The 16529-nt window shown below is 40.1% G+C and overlaps 2 protein-coding genes and 1 non-coding gene across 3 annotated transcripts; all 3 read right to left on the bottom strand.

The window, feature by feature from the left end:
- Positions 1-1387: 1387 nt before the first annotated feature.
- Positions 1388-9612, bottom strand: LOC141824638 (callose synthase 12-like). Its single transcript, XM_074711961.1, has 2 exons — positions 4182-9612; positions 1388-2156 (listed from the first exon to the last, which is right to left on the bottom strand). Exon 1 carries the CDS (start codon positions 9535-9537, stop codon positions 4183-4185), a length of 5355 nt encoding a protein of 1784 aa, XP_074568062.1. The 5' UTR covers positions 9538-9612; the 3' UTR covers positions 1388-2156; position 4182.
- LOC141825825 (small nucleolar RNA J33) lies at positions 6475-6554 on the bottom strand. The gene has a single exon (XR_012601574.1). It is a non-coding gene; the product is annotated as a small nucleolar RNA J33 (small nucleolar RNA).
- A 2657-nt stretch (positions 9613-12269) lies between the features above and the next one.
- LOC141823576 (pentatricopeptide repeat-containing protein At3g58590-like) lies at positions 12270-16395 on the bottom strand. The gene is made up of 3 exons (XM_074710876.1): positions 16308-16395; positions 15200-15481; positions 12270-14304 (listed from the first exon to the last, which is right to left on the bottom strand). The coding sequence occupies exons 1-3, from the start codon at positions 16393-16395 to the stop codon at positions 12281-12283; spliced, it is 2394 nt and encodes a 797-aa protein (XP_074566977.1). The 3' UTR covers positions 12270-12280.
- Positions 16396-16529: the final 134 nt, after the last annotated feature.

Genomic DNA, 16529 nt, shown 5'->3' on the forward strand with positions numbered 1-16529 from the left:
GCTATTCAATCAATAAATTCTGACAATGAATACCTTTTTATGCGGCTAAAGAGATGAATTTGGACAACCAATTTCATAGAATTGTAACCATCACAAGCCTTCTTAGTTAATTGTTTCATAATTAAAAAAAACATTATATTCCATCGCCCAAAACAATCCCTAATTTATGGAAGAGTTGAGCAAGTGAAGCTAGCAAACTAAGCTAATAAGGCATCCAGGTAGACAAAGAAGCAAATTTGAAGAATTGAATGCAACAAGCTAATGAATAGATCAAACGGGCAGGAACAAATGAGTGAACCTAGCGGTTTGGATAGAACAGGCGAGCCAAGTAGACCAAGCTAACTAATATTTGATGTGAAAGTGGGGTAGAGTATTAATTTGGTTTGATGCACAGAAAGTACGAACTTGGTTGACGTAACTAGGCCAATCAGGTCTATAAGCCACGCCAAGTGAGCAAATCAAGATGAGCTAGCTAAGTTGAGTGGACTGACTAGCCTAGACAAACTACAAGAGCAGAATAAACCACGAAGGCTGAGTGGGTCATCTAGGTTGCATGAATCAATAGAGCAAAGAATATGAAATGAGTAGATCAAACGAGTTAAGCAAGTTGGATATTTAAGTGCCATAAACTAGTGATGGGTGAGCTGGGCAAACGAAGTAGGATGGATTGGCCAAAAAAACCTAACTAGTTGAAGAACAAGTCTGAATGGATTAACTGACCCAAACAAACCAAATGAGTCGATACATGGGGTTGGTCAACAGATCAAATTGGTCAAGTGAACTAAGTAGACTAAGCAAGGTAGGCAAATTATTTATTACAGGAATATCAATATTTTAGAAACTATTCCTTATTACAGCATTCCAGCAATCCAAAGATAAGAATGTGAATAAACTATTTATATCATTCCACAATAAAAAAGTACTAAATAATTCTATCCCATTCCTTGGAAATCACTAATAAATATATAAAAATGTAGCTTGATTTTTTTTTTTTTTTATACTCAAGCATTTGACAAGTACGTAATCAATCAACTATAACATGATAAGCACAAACTACTGGTCCAATTTTGTTCATGATTATCTCAATTCATGTTAGACTTGAACAAACATATAAAACTAGAAGATATATATCCATGAGTGTTTCTTTTCCTAACGGCTTAAACTTTTGACAAATAATTTATCAATACATATAAAACACTGTTTCACTCATGTTCACTTTCATTTTGTTAACCAAACTTACCGTGGGAGATAAGAATGCAATCACATGGCAGGCAATTCATCCAGTGCATCTCTAGAAGACTAGAACATTTGCTTGCTCTCACAAGCCAATATAGCATGACTTATTGTTGCTTGTACTCTTTTTCTCCCCATTTATTTATGTCATCTCTCACAAGCCTAGCAAACAAGCAATAGCAGTACTACAAGATATTTGTATAATTATACAGTATGTTGGTTCAAAGGAACACTTGCATAACAATTCATGATTGTCCTGTTTCAAAAGCATACAAAAAGTAAATGGCATTATGAACTGAGAGTTCTGAGTATTGTATTTCTACACACGATTACATTAGAAGGTTAGCAGCTCAGACTAATGAATCGGATTCAATATGAATGCAATCATACTCAACATGAATGCAAACATTCAAAGATCATCAGGATGGTAGTGTGTTTCGCAAGCAAGGCCAATCTGATCTATACAAAAATATATCCTGGAAACAGTTGGCCACAGGGGAAGCAAAAGTACCACCACTGCAATCGGTACTTGTTGATATTCAAAATGCATACCCTTTGTACTGCCCATCTAGGTTGGTGCTAATCTAGGAGCCCTCGTGAAACATAGATGTCTGTTGCTAGTAACAAGTTTCTCAGAAGAAAAATTAAAGGGCTAACCCAAGAATCAAAGATGCAAGTATCAAGAACCACTTCAGAGTTTTTTTTTTAAAAAAAAAAAGCTTTCCCGAATTTGAAGCCAACACCTAAGATAGCTAGGAGAATCAAGTTTCAAAATGAGATATTTACATACCATCCCATTGCAAAGGAATGAGAATTGACTAGATTCCAAACAAAACTAGAATTTTGGTAGGATGTATTTCCATCTGGAGGTTGCATGTGAAATGCACCATACAGGACAGGATCACCTTCACCAACCAAACCCGCTGTGATAATTTACGTGCAAGAAAACATAAGTATTAGTATCAGATGCAAAATCAGTGATTAAATAAATAATGCTACATTTGTGCACGAAATAACAAAAATATAAAGCTAGCATGGTAAACAGACTGATGGTTCTTTTGAAGCTCAATTTTGATCAAGTGTAGGGACAAAAAAACCTTTATACAAACTTCCATCTTATATTGTTGGTAACAACAGTTATAGCATTTTGTGAAGCAGCCAAATACAGAGTATGGAACTTGAATCATAATTCTGATCTCTGAATCCACATCTAGATTTGATTGATGTCACCACTAACAACGTTACTACTAGTACTAAGAGTACAGTCAGCATATCAACTGCTATCATTCAGTCATTTTCAATGAGTAACTTTATGATCCATAATTCCACTCAAGTAAGGAACTTCCATGAACTAATTTTCAGAAAAGTACATAGCAGAACATAGTCCTACTAAAAGCATCATTACTCCAGTGTCAAGCAATAAGCATACTTAGCTTACTAGAGTACATTTGACCATCAGGTAGAATAGCACCCAATTTTAGTCTGATATGAAAGATGATCTCAAAAAATAAACTGCCAATAGGGAAGAAAAGTCCTTTTGAACTCGAATGTACAAAAAGATCCAATTTGCTGGTTAGGCATACTAAAACTTTAAATCCTATCCTTATTATTGTTCCAATTTAACTATTTTTATTAGATATAATCGTAAAACACATGTCTTGGATTAGTTTTTCTATTTCCAGGTTTGTTTTTGCACTTTAGTAAGGATTATCTTTCTGCTTTTCCACTTGAGTTGGCCCGTTTTCAGGACACATTGATAACTAGGTTTGTGAAGCATAATTGAAATCCTACAATATAATAAAAATCTAGAGGGTATTTTTATAGCACTCTGCAAAAAGGGTGAACTCTAGGCGTACCTTATTGGGCCATATAGTTTCATGAAATATTCAATTTCACCATATCATTTTGTCTCAATTTACTTTTTATGGTTTAGAAAGTTGTCAAATATTAACCCAAACAACGACAAATTGATGGTGGCAATCTTTTCTATAATAAAATACATGGGCATTTGTGGCACTTTGATTAATAACTAAAAATTACATTGCAACAAATATATCAAATTTGAGTATTAAAAAAATACAAGGCAAATGATGCAGAAAAAGGGGTAGTTTTAAGCTAAGAAGCTTTAATTTATGGGTTTTACAAAATGTAAGATTTTAATTAATTAAGTCACTACAAACTAGTTAATTTAATTATGTTAAAGGGAAATAACTAAAGAGATATTATTGATGGGGTGTAGAGTATTTATTTCTGAGTATTTGCAGCCAAATATATTTTCTGGGGAAATTGAGGCAAAGAAAAACATTTCGATATTCAATTTGGGGAAAACAAAAAAATGTACAGGTCAGAATAAAATTTACTCTATCTAATTATAACAGTAACAGACACATGAAAATTCATTAGTTAATATATGCTAACCAATAAAATAAGTTCATCAAATAGTATAAAATCCAAGGACAGAATCACTGGCCTGATGCTACTAAATAAATCAAACAAAAGTTACTATGCTATCAGCAGTGATGGCTACATTTACAAGCAGTGATGGCTGAACCTAATAGTTTGAAAAGATTGGTATGATAACCGATATCTTCTTTGGGTTCTAGGAAAAACTAGAAAATCAATTTTACTAGACTCAATAGTCAGTAGTTAGTAGTCAGAAGTCACGTGGATGATGCAAAACTTAAGAATATGACCAAAACAAATGTCATGTTTTGTGACTATATATATATATATATATATATATATATATATTCAAATTCTGATTTTGGGGGAAAATCCAAGCCTGTTCAAAATTTGCAAAAAAAAAAAAAACATCCCTGTGAAGTGTTAATGACTCAAAAATATACATAAAATTCTGAGCTAGATTTGGCTTTTCTGTCATTCAAGTAAAACTGAAAAGTAGCATATTAATGCAAGAAATAAATCACAAAGTAAAATGAAAAAATCACCTCAAATAGTATTTTCTTTTTTTCCAGTGAGTATGCGTGATATCTCAAGACCTCGACTGAATGCTTCATTGAACAGAATTCTAGTCTGCATTTCCTGGAACCCAGGCATCCAGGACATGAATGCTACTGGTGCCATTATGAACACTCCTAAAAGTATTTCATACAGACGAGCAATAGCAACCACACTATCCCATAGCACACTTGATTCTATGAATGGTTTGATCACTTGAGCAATCGAAATTAAACCCCAACCAGTTGGAATAAATGCCAATAGGCTTGTGAAGATATCAATTATCTCAAAGGAAGTAAACTCCAGCAACAAAACTATAACAAACACCACAAAGAGTATAACTGAGGCTTGGATGGTTCGGTATTTTATGTGTTTCTTTGCAGCGTACTTGTCTCGAGCATAATCCATTAAGACAAAAGTCCCAACAGCTGCAATGACACATATCCAAGAAAGCAGATAGACAGCAACACTTTGACTCCCACTGGAAATTTTTAACTGATAGACAATTCCATATTGGAAAAAGAAATACCGGATATCTAGTACTATCTCCAACAGCTTTCCCCAGAGGCCAGTTGCCCGGAGATGATCATTTTCTTCACTCCACCATTTCTCCCAAGACTGCTCAGATGTTGTCGAAATCAGAGGAGGATACCAAATCCAGTTCATGAAATCCTCAAAGTCATAGACAGTTTTTAACCAATCAAAGCCAGAAGGGTTGAAAACAAAGGGAGCCATGATCCATGATACCACCAGAAACCAGCTAGAAATTGTCATTAATATATAAACGAAAGTGTTCTTTGCTACTGGGCTATATGAAGCATACGTTGTCAATATCACACCAAGCTCTATTGCTTTGATGAAATGACTACGTGCATATAGTCTATAGTTCTCTGCAAATTTCTTGTGTTCAACCACAAAACCACGTCCTGTCGCCCTATATTTTGCACCACCATGAAGGATTGTCCGCCCATAATAGTGAGCCTTCGTTCCCATGGAGAAGGTGTAGAACATGGATGCAAGTTGGGACTGCATTTTCAGGAAATCCCAAATTGAAGGTAGAAATCCGTGCTCAAGGGAATTTTCTATAATCATGGGCAGGGCAGTGAAAAGTCCAAGCTGGATAACAAACTGCTGGTTTAGAATAGTACCTAGAGCTGCGTTATTAGTTGAGTCAGCAGTGTTTTGGATGGAATTCTCCAGACCACTAAGAGCCATATAAAGACGTCCCCAAACAAATGCATAGACAGTCAGTACCACCATCATGGTGTTGAAGTAGAATCCCACAGTTGTGTAGAAGAAGGAGAGCATTCGGAAGAAGTCCAACCTATGGCCCAACCTATAAACATCTCTGCTTAAGGTCTGTTCACCATTGCCGCTGGCAACCTTGGCTTCAAACATAGAAATCTGGTTCAAGCCTACATCTCGTCCTTTACCTACCTGTAGATACTCATGATGGGTTACATTGCCACGACGGAGTGTACAATTAAAACCTGCAAATATGTCCTCACTGATGTTTATGACCCTAGAAGCTTTACTAATGCCACCTCGACTAAGAAACCAAAGCCGATCAAAGACATCAGGATGCCCATAATGCATTCGGATCTTCAATGGGTTTGCTAGCACCCTCTGTCCGAGTGTAACAAAGCTTGTCTCCTGTGCAGACATGAACCAAGCAAGGGAGGAGACTGAACCAGTAAATACATGTTCTCGGACTCCCAAGATTGTTGGTTTCCGAACACCATAGGTGTGGGAGTACTCCTCCAACAGGTTGCGCATCTTGAGGGTCTCCTCAAAGTAATTATCTTGGTTCATGTCAATCGTCTGGACTGCATCACCCCTTGTGAAGATGAGGGCATGGTTCTGGTTCTCTGGCTTGCCTTCTCCAAGCTTCAGTGGTCCAGGTAACCTGACCCGGTATATCTCCACCTCTTTCTCCAGTTGTTGATCATATTTTACAAGAACAGAGTAATACTTTACTTCATCCCTACCTGACTTTACTTCATCAACATAGGCTACTCGGAGAGCTTCATTGTTTTTCATTAAATATAAAATATCACTGGCACGAGCGTCATTCTTATGTTTCTGGCTTCCATAAATCTGGCAAGCAAGCACATAAGTATATTTCATCATAGCAGTCCCTGGTTCATGGCCTTTAAATAACGAACTGACCCTACTACCAGTTCTGCTAGATTTTTGTAGCTTTGACTCGGCCCCATCCTGCAAACCATTCAAATTACTATTCCTCCTTGAGAAACCTGGTGATGTTAATCCTGTTGCTCCTTTCTCTAAATCAATCTCAGAAGCAGAATCAAGGAAGGCTAGCATTTTAAGAGCTCTGTAGTAATACATCATTCCTCGGACAGTGCGTGACAATGTTTGACCCCTATATGAGACCCAAAGCCGAAGATCTCTACACCTTTTATTCCAGAGCTCCTCTTCATCAACCATACCTTCCCGACGCATACGTTCCAAAAAATTCGCCCACTCATCTTCATAAACTTTCTGCAAATAGAAAATGATAGAGATGCCATCTTCGGTTTCAGACTGAAGCTGCTCTTTGCTGTACAGAACTTCCTCATTGTAATATGGAGTCAAGACGCTGAATGCCTGCATCTTATCCACCCGAGGAGCTCGAGGCATGTTCATGAACAATGAGTTGCTAAAGAAAGCAATACGCCTTCGAGCCTCAAGATTCTTTGGGACATTATTCATGGAATCTTTTGATGTAAGAATTGTGTGCAGCCTTCTCACCTGCCTGTAAAAGTTCTCGTCTTGTTCATCAGGCAATACAACCACATTCTCAAAGAGCAGACCGCTTGGGCCCTTTGGTGCCAAACCTGATGCTTTAAGTTGTTCTTTGGTCTTCTTTATTTGGGGAAAGTCACGGGTAGCTATGTCATAGAGGGTTTGTAATATGATGACCACTTTGTCCTTATTTTGTTTCACCAATGTGTCCAGCAGGATGACCAGTTGGTCAAAGATATTCTGCAGAACAAGTGTATTGAATTGGATTGTGAATTCCCCTGCCTGGATCCAGCCATCAAACTCATCAAACAATCGGGCAATGATAGCATGTTCTTCAGTTCCTTCTATGATTATATGCATCAGCAGGTACTTAACACTATCATAGGCCTCAATGACAGCACAGCGTCTGTACTCATTTTTGCTAATCTGGCGCCAATGTTGCCTGTCATCAACCTTCCATTCCTTTGCCTGGCTCAGTGCAAGAAGAAGTTCGTTGCAGAGTAGAATGCATGGCCACCTGATCACCCGGATATTCCAAATGTGTGGCGGTAGCTCAAGAAGCTCAACCTCATGATCACTTATAATATCCTCCTCTCTGAATGCCTGAATGATCTCATTCCATATCAGTGCAAAACTGCTTGGACCCACTTTATTTGATTCAATCTTTTTGTATGGCTGTCCTAACCCATACCTTAGCTTCAGCCGATTGACAGCATCTCTGAATCTGCTCTGCAATGAACTATGTCCATGGCTTTGCTGTTCCTCGTGCATCAGATTGAACTGCAATGCACCAGCGAAGAACTGGAACCTCAATTTAAATTGATGCACATCACGAATCTCTCCAAGGTGAGAGAATAGGCCCACTAGTGCTCCAACAAAGGAAGAGAAGATGGAGTACCATATCTGGATATCCATTAGATAGATTAGAACTATCGGAAGCCACAGGATGACCACACCAAACCGGTTGGTGCGGCTGAAGAACTCGTGCCATTCATACTGTACATTTTGGAGGTCAATCAATGCTTTTGTAGGAGCAACCATCGGCCTGATCTGAAGGAAGTAGCTGAAGGTGAACTTGGCAATGAGCACCATAATCCAGAAGCATGAATACTTAAGGTTATCGACCAAACATTCTCTGAGCCCTCTGCCAACAAAGATGCGGCTTTGGAACCACCAAGTGAGCACATAAAGAATGCTCCAATTAGTTTTCTCTATGAAATTCCGGACCCAGGGGAGGATGAAGAGGAGGAGAGCGAGCAGTTCCGGAAGGATGAACATGATGGCAGCCTCCAGAAAGTTCACAATCCGCTGATTCGAAGCCTGCGACCAACCTCGGTCTCGGTCTCTCTGGTCCCAAATTTGAGCGTACAGGACGGAGAATGCCACAGTCCACGCGATGGCTACGAAGCTCTTGAGCACCATACGCGCTCCGAGCAGCTTGGTCTCGCGAGTCACAAGGCTGTACTGGGTGCCAGCGTCGAGAATGGACTGGAGGAGGCGGAGACCAGCCCAGGTGATGAAGATGGTAAGGAGATGGACCTGGTCGTTCCGGGTCTGCAGGTTGTGCCACGGGAACGTCTCACCGCCCCATGCCACAATGACAGCAGCCTGGAAAAAAAGGATGAGCATAACCCACAAGCGGTCGAAGCTGCGGAATACGTTCCAAAAGGAACGCTGCTCTACGAAACCTGTCTTCCCAACGCGATCCTTATTGGGCGGCGTGACGAAGAAAATCGAGGAGCGTTCGGGCGGCCAGTGGAGGTGCTCGAAGCAGTTGCTGCTCCAGAAGAACTCGTTGATGTCATCGTAATTGCGCCAGGCGGAATGGGGGGCGGTGCCATTGCGGCTGGCATCGACTTCTCCCTTGATGGTCTGGTAGATAGGCACCACGACACGGTTGAGAAAAGCATTCTCGCCGGTAATGGCTGGGAGGGCTGGCTGACCGGTGGCGTCGTCGATGTGACCCTCCAGGATGCGGCCGAGTTCAACAGCCATGTTGTGGTAGATATAGCAGAGGCACTCAGGAAGAAAACGGAGGTTGGCTGCTTCGCCCCACACGAGGAGGTAGAGAGCGACGTATAGAAGCTCGCGGCGGGAGTCAGAGTTGCTGCGGATCCAAACGTTGGACTTGCGCCCGAGGTAGGAGCACCAGGATGTGTAGTTATGGAGGAGCTTCTTACGGAGGCTGCGGGCGACGCGGACATCGAGGTTGAGGCCGTTCTGCGGCGGAGTCTGAAGGCGCATCTGCGCGTTGGCTAGGAGGAGCACGAGGTGCTCCCGCTGGTTGCGGACGTTGTCGCGCTGGAACCCGAAGAAGAACCCAAGCCAATCGAGAAGGTCGAGGTCAGCGTGCCAGGGGACGAAGGGCGGCGTCCGGAGCTCCCCCACTGTGAGCAGCAGCGCAGACATGGCGACTCGCACCTCCGGGTAGCGGAGGCAGGGGTGGTCAGGGACAACGTCGTGGATAGGTATGATGTTGTAGACGCCTTCCTCGCTCTCGCTCCCACCACGGCCGCCGCCACTGGCGGAGAAGGGAGGCAGCGGAGGGGGGCCATGGTTAGTGGTCGGGTCGGGCAGGGCGGCGCGTTGGCGATTTCTCATAAGGGCATCGGATCTGCGGGCAGCTTTCCCCTCTTTCTTTCCCTCTTTCTCAATCTTCTCCTTCGCTCATAGTCACTGATCACGGAATCCTTTAAGCTCCAAAAGACACACAGACTGATAAAAGGAAAAAATATTATATTTTATTTTTAAAATATAAAAAAAAAAGGGCAAAAAACTTGTTGTGAAGTAGTAAATTATCGTATATTTAAAAATAAAAAAGGAATTAAATTAGAAGGAGTTCATCCTCAAATCTTTAGGGGAAGCAAACTTCACACGATTGAGTAAAGTGCCATAATTTTCCTGCATTTTTTCATCCCATTTTTTTTTTCTATGCGGAGATTGTTTTGACATTTGTATACTATCACCTCCGCAGCCTTAAGGCAATAAAGAATCTGCGTGCATGTGGGACCTACTTTGGTGCGGGCTCCTGCTCAATGCTTCGATGGTTGTGCCTGGTTGTTTAAAATTGTTGTCATCTTCTTACTCACTGGAATACCCGCTTACCCAATTTCTGCGCAGACAGGTAGGCAAGGCTACAAGCCTCCGCCCCGTATAATTATTTTTGGTGTCTTCTTTAACCAGCTAGGTTGAAATAAAAAAGGTTAACAGGATCGCTTGTATTTTTTTATTATTAAAAGACAATTTATTTTAATAAATACTAAAAAACATTTCATGTCTGTTTTTATTTTAAAAATATTATTATTTAATACTGTTATAACGATTATAACATACTAAAATTATTTTATATTGTAATAATCTTTACTAACATGTTATAATAATATTTAATAAATTTTAATTATATTGAACTAATGTTGATAAGTTGATAATGTTTAAATAATTTTTATCAATATCAAAATAATTTTAACTAAAACTATTTATAATAATTTTAAACATGTTATAGTATTTTAGTTAAAGATGAAAAAAATAGAATAGAATATTTTTTAACAGGGTACTTTTTTTTATTTTTGTCCGCAATCAAAACCTACAATTTGACGGTGGAGATGACAGGTGGAGGAGCAGGGGCGGAGGACGTGGTGGATATGGTCGTTGACGGAGTTATAGTTGGGTTTGAAAATTGTGTATTTGAATTATGTATCCGTCAAGAGATTGAGAATATACAAGCAACACAAAGTCTTTGTCGCGTAGGCGTTGCCGTAGCCGACGTTGCCGTAGCCATCAGAGCAATGACTGTCTCGTTTTCAATTTGGTTGAAGCATAGGCACGCGCTGATCACGTGACTCGCAATCTTTAATTTTAAATATAAATTCTTTTCTTTTTCATTATTATTTCACTGGCAGTGAAATCTCATGGAAGCTGAACCGCTCAAATCATCAAAACCTCGTTGGAGTCATCAATCGACCACCGACTGAAAATATTTTTTTTCTCGTTCTTAAATAAATCAGTCGTTGTTACAGTATAATTCTTTGTCACAAAAACCATCCAACTAGTAAAAATTAATCTATTTAAACCCAGATCAGTTAGGGATAGAGTTATTCTATTTTGTGAATAAATTATAATAAAAATAATTTTTTAAGTAAATAAAAAATGTGAGTAATTTTCATATGATCTAGTTTGATCAAAAAAGAGTATAAGCTAGTATATGAATGTAACTATCAACGTGAATACGTAGATTAACTTGACTAGAGGTAAAAAATATTTTTGCACAACTCGTATATGTATCTGCATTAGCTACATGTGTGGTAGCTAAACAAACACTTGTTGAAATTGTGAAACATTTCATCCTAGTAACCTTTTAAAGCGCTTACTTCACTCTTATAAAATGGACTTTGGATCGCTCAATCTCAAACATTCATTCTCTCTTGATTTCTCTCTTCTTAGTAAATTCTATTGTGTGAACTATTTGATGGTACACAAACTAAAAATGTCACTATTATGCGGACGAGATCTTTGTACCATGAGTATCATAGTGGGGCAACACTGTCTTTAAGAGACATAAAGTTCTAACTCTTACTTTGACTCGATAAATTTCTTAGTGCCTGTCTTCGCAGTGAGAAGTAATTCTTCATAGAACACAACAATAGAGAGATCCTTAGCGTTCATTCCTTCACCTTAGTGACAAATAAGATCCTCTGAGATTACAATGCTAGAAAAATCTCTAGAGCAGAGCAAGTTAATTATCTTAACCTGTGGAGCAAGTCTAACATCCGAATCTAAATTAAGAGCCAATGTAGACTCATCATGTTCCCATAAAAAACCTAATAAAACGTTGCTGGTTATATTCTTATAAATTTCGTTAGTTTTGACAAATATATTTTACTAAATTACAATTGTGTTTCAATTATCATTCACAACAAGCACTTTTGACGCTCCAACTGGAGACCCACGATATACCTAGTATAATTATATTCACTTTGGATGTAAACGAACTTTCACACTCTGTAAAGACTAGTTCTTAATCTTTCAAAAAAAATTACTACACAAACAGATTGTGGTCACAACAATTTCCAAATTTAGCAAAGAAACATATATAGTGATTCTATTTGTTACGTCTATGTCCCTTACCAATTAGATACATGAACTGGCGAAAGCTAATATAATTTGCTTCCTTTGGATAGCCATGGAAGACGTTTTCTTCATCAATTAGATAAAGTTTAAATTCATAAACAGATGTAACATATAATAAATCATACTACATAAAAAAATAAATGAATAATACGACATGATGTAACATATAATAAACCTAGAGACTACATTTCACCTGAATTTAATCTCCTTATCTTGTTCATGTTAGAAGACCTCCAAATCTCTTGCAACCTTGAAGGAAGGTGCGCCAAATGACACCATTTGGCTGAAATGGCATGCCACTGATCACCCTCTCAGCTTCCTTTAGCTGTCCACAGTTACATAGCATATCAACTACACAAACATAGTGGTCCATCTCTGGTTCAATGCCATAAACATTCTTCATACTTTCAAACAAGTGCATTCCTGCTTCTATCAGACCGCCATGCCTGCATGCTGAGAGGGCTGCAAGTAGAGCAACTCGGTCTGGCTCGAAGCCCTCCGATTTCATATGCTTGAAGCTTGCAAGTGCTTCATGAGGACGACCATTCAATCCCAGTCCAGAGACAAGAGCAGTCCATGAAATAAGGTTCTTCTTGTCACCCATTTCTTTGAAAACCCTCACACAGCCATCAATGCTACCGCACTTTGCATACATGTCCATTAACATATTGCACACAAAAGTGTCGCAACAACAAGAGATAGTCTTTACGATGAGGCCATGAAGTGACCCTCCAAGCGCAATGCTGTTGATCTTTGAACAGATGCTCAGTAAGCTCATAGCAGTATAGCTATCAAATGAATGCCCTGCAGCTTGCATATGCTTGAACCACAAGAAGGCTTCAGAATAGTCTCTATTGCGCGCACAAGCATTTAACAAGATGTTCCAGGAGAAGGTATCAGGGCTTTGCAGCTGGAATAGTAGCTTCTGGGCTTCTTCATACTGGCCATCCCTGTTGTAAATACTGGCTATAGCATTCATTTTGGCAGTGGATGTTTCTGGGTCAATGCCACTGATGTGAAGTGATAAATCACCTGGAATGCCATGAGAGTCATATGAGGCAATAAGAGCACTAGAAATGTAGTGATTCTTACTGTACCCTAACTTTATGATAAATGAATGGAGCTGCTGGAGTTCTAGAAAAGGTACTCTCGGAAGCATCGGAGAGAATGATAGCTCATTTGGTCTGACCTCTGATCTCAACAATGACTTGAAAATAAGCACAGAAGTAGATGAATCAGTTTGTGAATAGCCTGAGATTAGGCAATTCCAACAGACAACATTCTTTTCAAGAATTCCATCAAACATTCTCCGTGCATCTTCCAATCTTCTCCAACTTGCATAGAAGTTGATCAGCGAACTAGCCACGAACACATTGTTGTCAAGACCGTACTTGGTGGCCTTGGCATGGATGAGCACTCCGTACTCAGCTGAGTTCATGCTAACACAAGCATTGATGGCACTGACAATTGTAGTATCAGTCGGAGATTCCTTGTTGGTAAGCATCATCTGAAAGAACTCCAAAGATTTCTCTGGCATTCCACTCTTTGCGAGTCCTGCTATCATAGTGTTCCAAGAAACGACGTCCCGGATTGGCAAACTGTTAAACAACCGATCGGCTGTGTGCACTCCAAAGCAAGTGAAGAGTGAGCAGAGCAGTGCATTTGCAACGGTAAGGAAAGAATTCATTGCTATCTTAAGAGACAGCCCTAGAATAAGCTCCACGGACTGCAATTTATCGGAAAGCGCTGGCAAAATACTGAGAAAAGAGCACTCCGTCAGACCAATTCCACTTGCCAAGAGCTGTCGAAACAAATACATGGACTCCTCGTTACAGCTGAACCGAGAGAATGCCGCAATCATGGAGTTCCAAGTGACGATGGTCCTCGCAGGCATTTCATCGAACAAACGGTACGCTTGTGTTAAGCTACCATATCGAGCATAGAGACCAAGCAAGGCGGTGCCGGAGAAAGCATCTGAATGAAGAAACCCGAACTTGAGAATCATGGAGTGCAGTCGGATGCCTTCGTCGAGGCCGAGAGAAGGCGCGGAGAGGAGGGGCGTGAAGGTGAAGCGGGTCGGTCTGAGGCCAGCAGCCAGCATCGCGGGAAGGAGCGTGGCCGCTACACGGCCGCGTCCACTACGACCATGTGCGGCGATGAGGGAGTTGTAGTAGGCCGTGGTACGGTGGAGCATTCGATCGAGCACTTGGCGGGCGGCGCGGAGGTCATCCCGGGGAAATGCTCAGAAATATGGCGGGATCGCTCATCGATGGCGTTCGGTGCCGTACAAATGCGCTGAATTTTAGCGGTTTCTTTTATTCTCCCCCACCCCGTTATGAACTTTTCAAATTATTAAAATATTAAATAAATTATAACTAGGGGCTTATTCATGCAATTTAGGCATGCTGAAGAGATCAACTGTAAACAAAAGAAAAAAAAAAGATATACTTGAACACAAAATTTAATTTTAAGTGAAAATAAACTTAAAATTAAGGATTTATCACAAGTCAATTTGGAACTAACTTGTTGAGATAAATTTATCCTAAAATCAATCAGAACCAAATTTTCCCAACCAAATATTTTAACATCATTTGATCTAAACACTTTTAAAATACAGAAAACAAATATTCACAGCTATATTTTTTAAACAATGAAATAAAAAAGATAGTTAGAATGAAAAAGGAGTATTTTCGGTAAAAAAAAATGATTTCTCCTAATTGTTCGATATTATCGAATCATTTATTTTTTCTTATTTTAAAATAAAAAAACGGTGCCTGTAGTGTACATTTCACCTATCCAGACGACTCGTTTGATACCACATATCTTCCTTTCGGTCTTGCCCGATCTTACTTGTCAATGTTGGATAATCTTTATCGGAGAGATTAATTTTTTACTGAATTAAATTATAAAACAAATCAACTTATCTTGTAGAGATGATTTGAACTGATAGCTTCAAGTTGCCAGCAGAGGCTGGTGTTTTCCCGATCACCGATGCTGAGTCAACCGAATGGTCGAGTCGTTGATTGCCGAGAGCTGAGTTGGCAAGTGCTGAGTGGCCGACTGCCGAGAGTCGAGTTGCCGAGGCTGAGACGCCGAGTGACGAGACGTCGAGTGGCCAAATGCCGAGAGCTGAGACGTCGAGTGGTCAAGACGCTGAGAGCTGAGACGTCGAGAGGCGAGGCGTTGAGTGCCGAGACGGCGAGAGTCGAGACACTGAGAGCCGAGACAGCGAGTGCCGAGACGCCGAGAGCCGAGATGTCAAGTGCCGAGAGGCCGATGTCGAGGTCTGCGTTCAACGCAGTTTCCTTAAAACAAATTTGTCCCCTCCCGCGGTGCTTAGAGGTCACGATGGACGTCTGTTCCCAGGATACAACGACAGAACCGCGCTGACCACCAAGCACAAATAGATCGCGGCGAACTGAGATAGTACTTGAACGATATCATGAGAGAGAGAAAGAAAGAGGGGACTAGAGGTGAATTTGCTTCGAATTACTTCTCTTTGCTCAAGACTATGCCCATACATTTATGCATTCATGAATCCATACGTTTATGCATTCAATTGCATCAACGTTCATGCAACATTAAATTGTATACTTATCATTTGAGCTAAAACATTTTCAAGTGGCAAAATATTGATTAATTCGCCTGGACAAATTTTGTCCTGAGTGGTCCGACAGGTATCGACGCGCATAGGTCACGCTCACACACAAATTACCTTACAGATAGTACAATCTAGGTCCTAGATTTGCACCCCCTGCGCACCCCACGCACGAAAGAGAGCCTTTCGAAGTGACCCATACATTTGTTCACAACATCAATGCTTGTAATACAATATAAACCAATAATTAGGCTTTGAAATTTTCAATGTGAAACTATATTCCTATTTACAAAGGAGCCTCCTCCTTCCACCACTTTTTTATTTCCATTCAAATTTCCAACCGTCCATCCGTTATATTTTTTTATCATAGTCGTCCATCTGAAAGCCACTACCCCCTCAAATCAAATGCATAGTATGGAGGCAATAAGTGAACCGAGCAAATTCCAATTTTGGGAAAAAAAATGAGGTTATCGAATCATTCTTTTTTTTTCTTCTTATTTTAAAATAAAAAAACGGTGCCTGTAGTGCACATTTCACCTATTCGAATGGCTCGTTTGATACCACAGATCTTCCTCTCGGCCCTGCGCGATCTCAATTGTCCATCCGTTATATTTTTTATCATAGCTGTCCATCTGAATGCAACTACCCCTCAAATCAAATGCATAGTTGGAGTCAATAAGTGAACCGAGCAAATTCCAATTTTGGAAAACAAAAGTGAGGTCGAAGGAATCCATCACCGTCCATCTCATTTATCACGAATCTTGATGCAAACGTCTATCATGGTTCCCTCTCTCATTGAACGGCGCAAAAAACTCCGCACAAACAATAAGGTGCGGAAGCGGTGGACTATTTCATCGTGTTTCCGTGG

Source organism: Curcuma longa, chromosome 3, assembly GCF_044706935.1.
Source record: "Curcuma longa cultivar G26 ecotype Majalengka, Jawa Barat chromosome 3, ITB_CL_G26_1.1, whole genome shotgun sequence".
In the NCBI taxonomy this organism is placed as follows: domain Eukaryota; kingdom Viridiplantae; phylum Streptophyta; class Magnoliopsida; order Zingiberales; family Zingiberaceae; genus Curcuma; species Curcuma longa.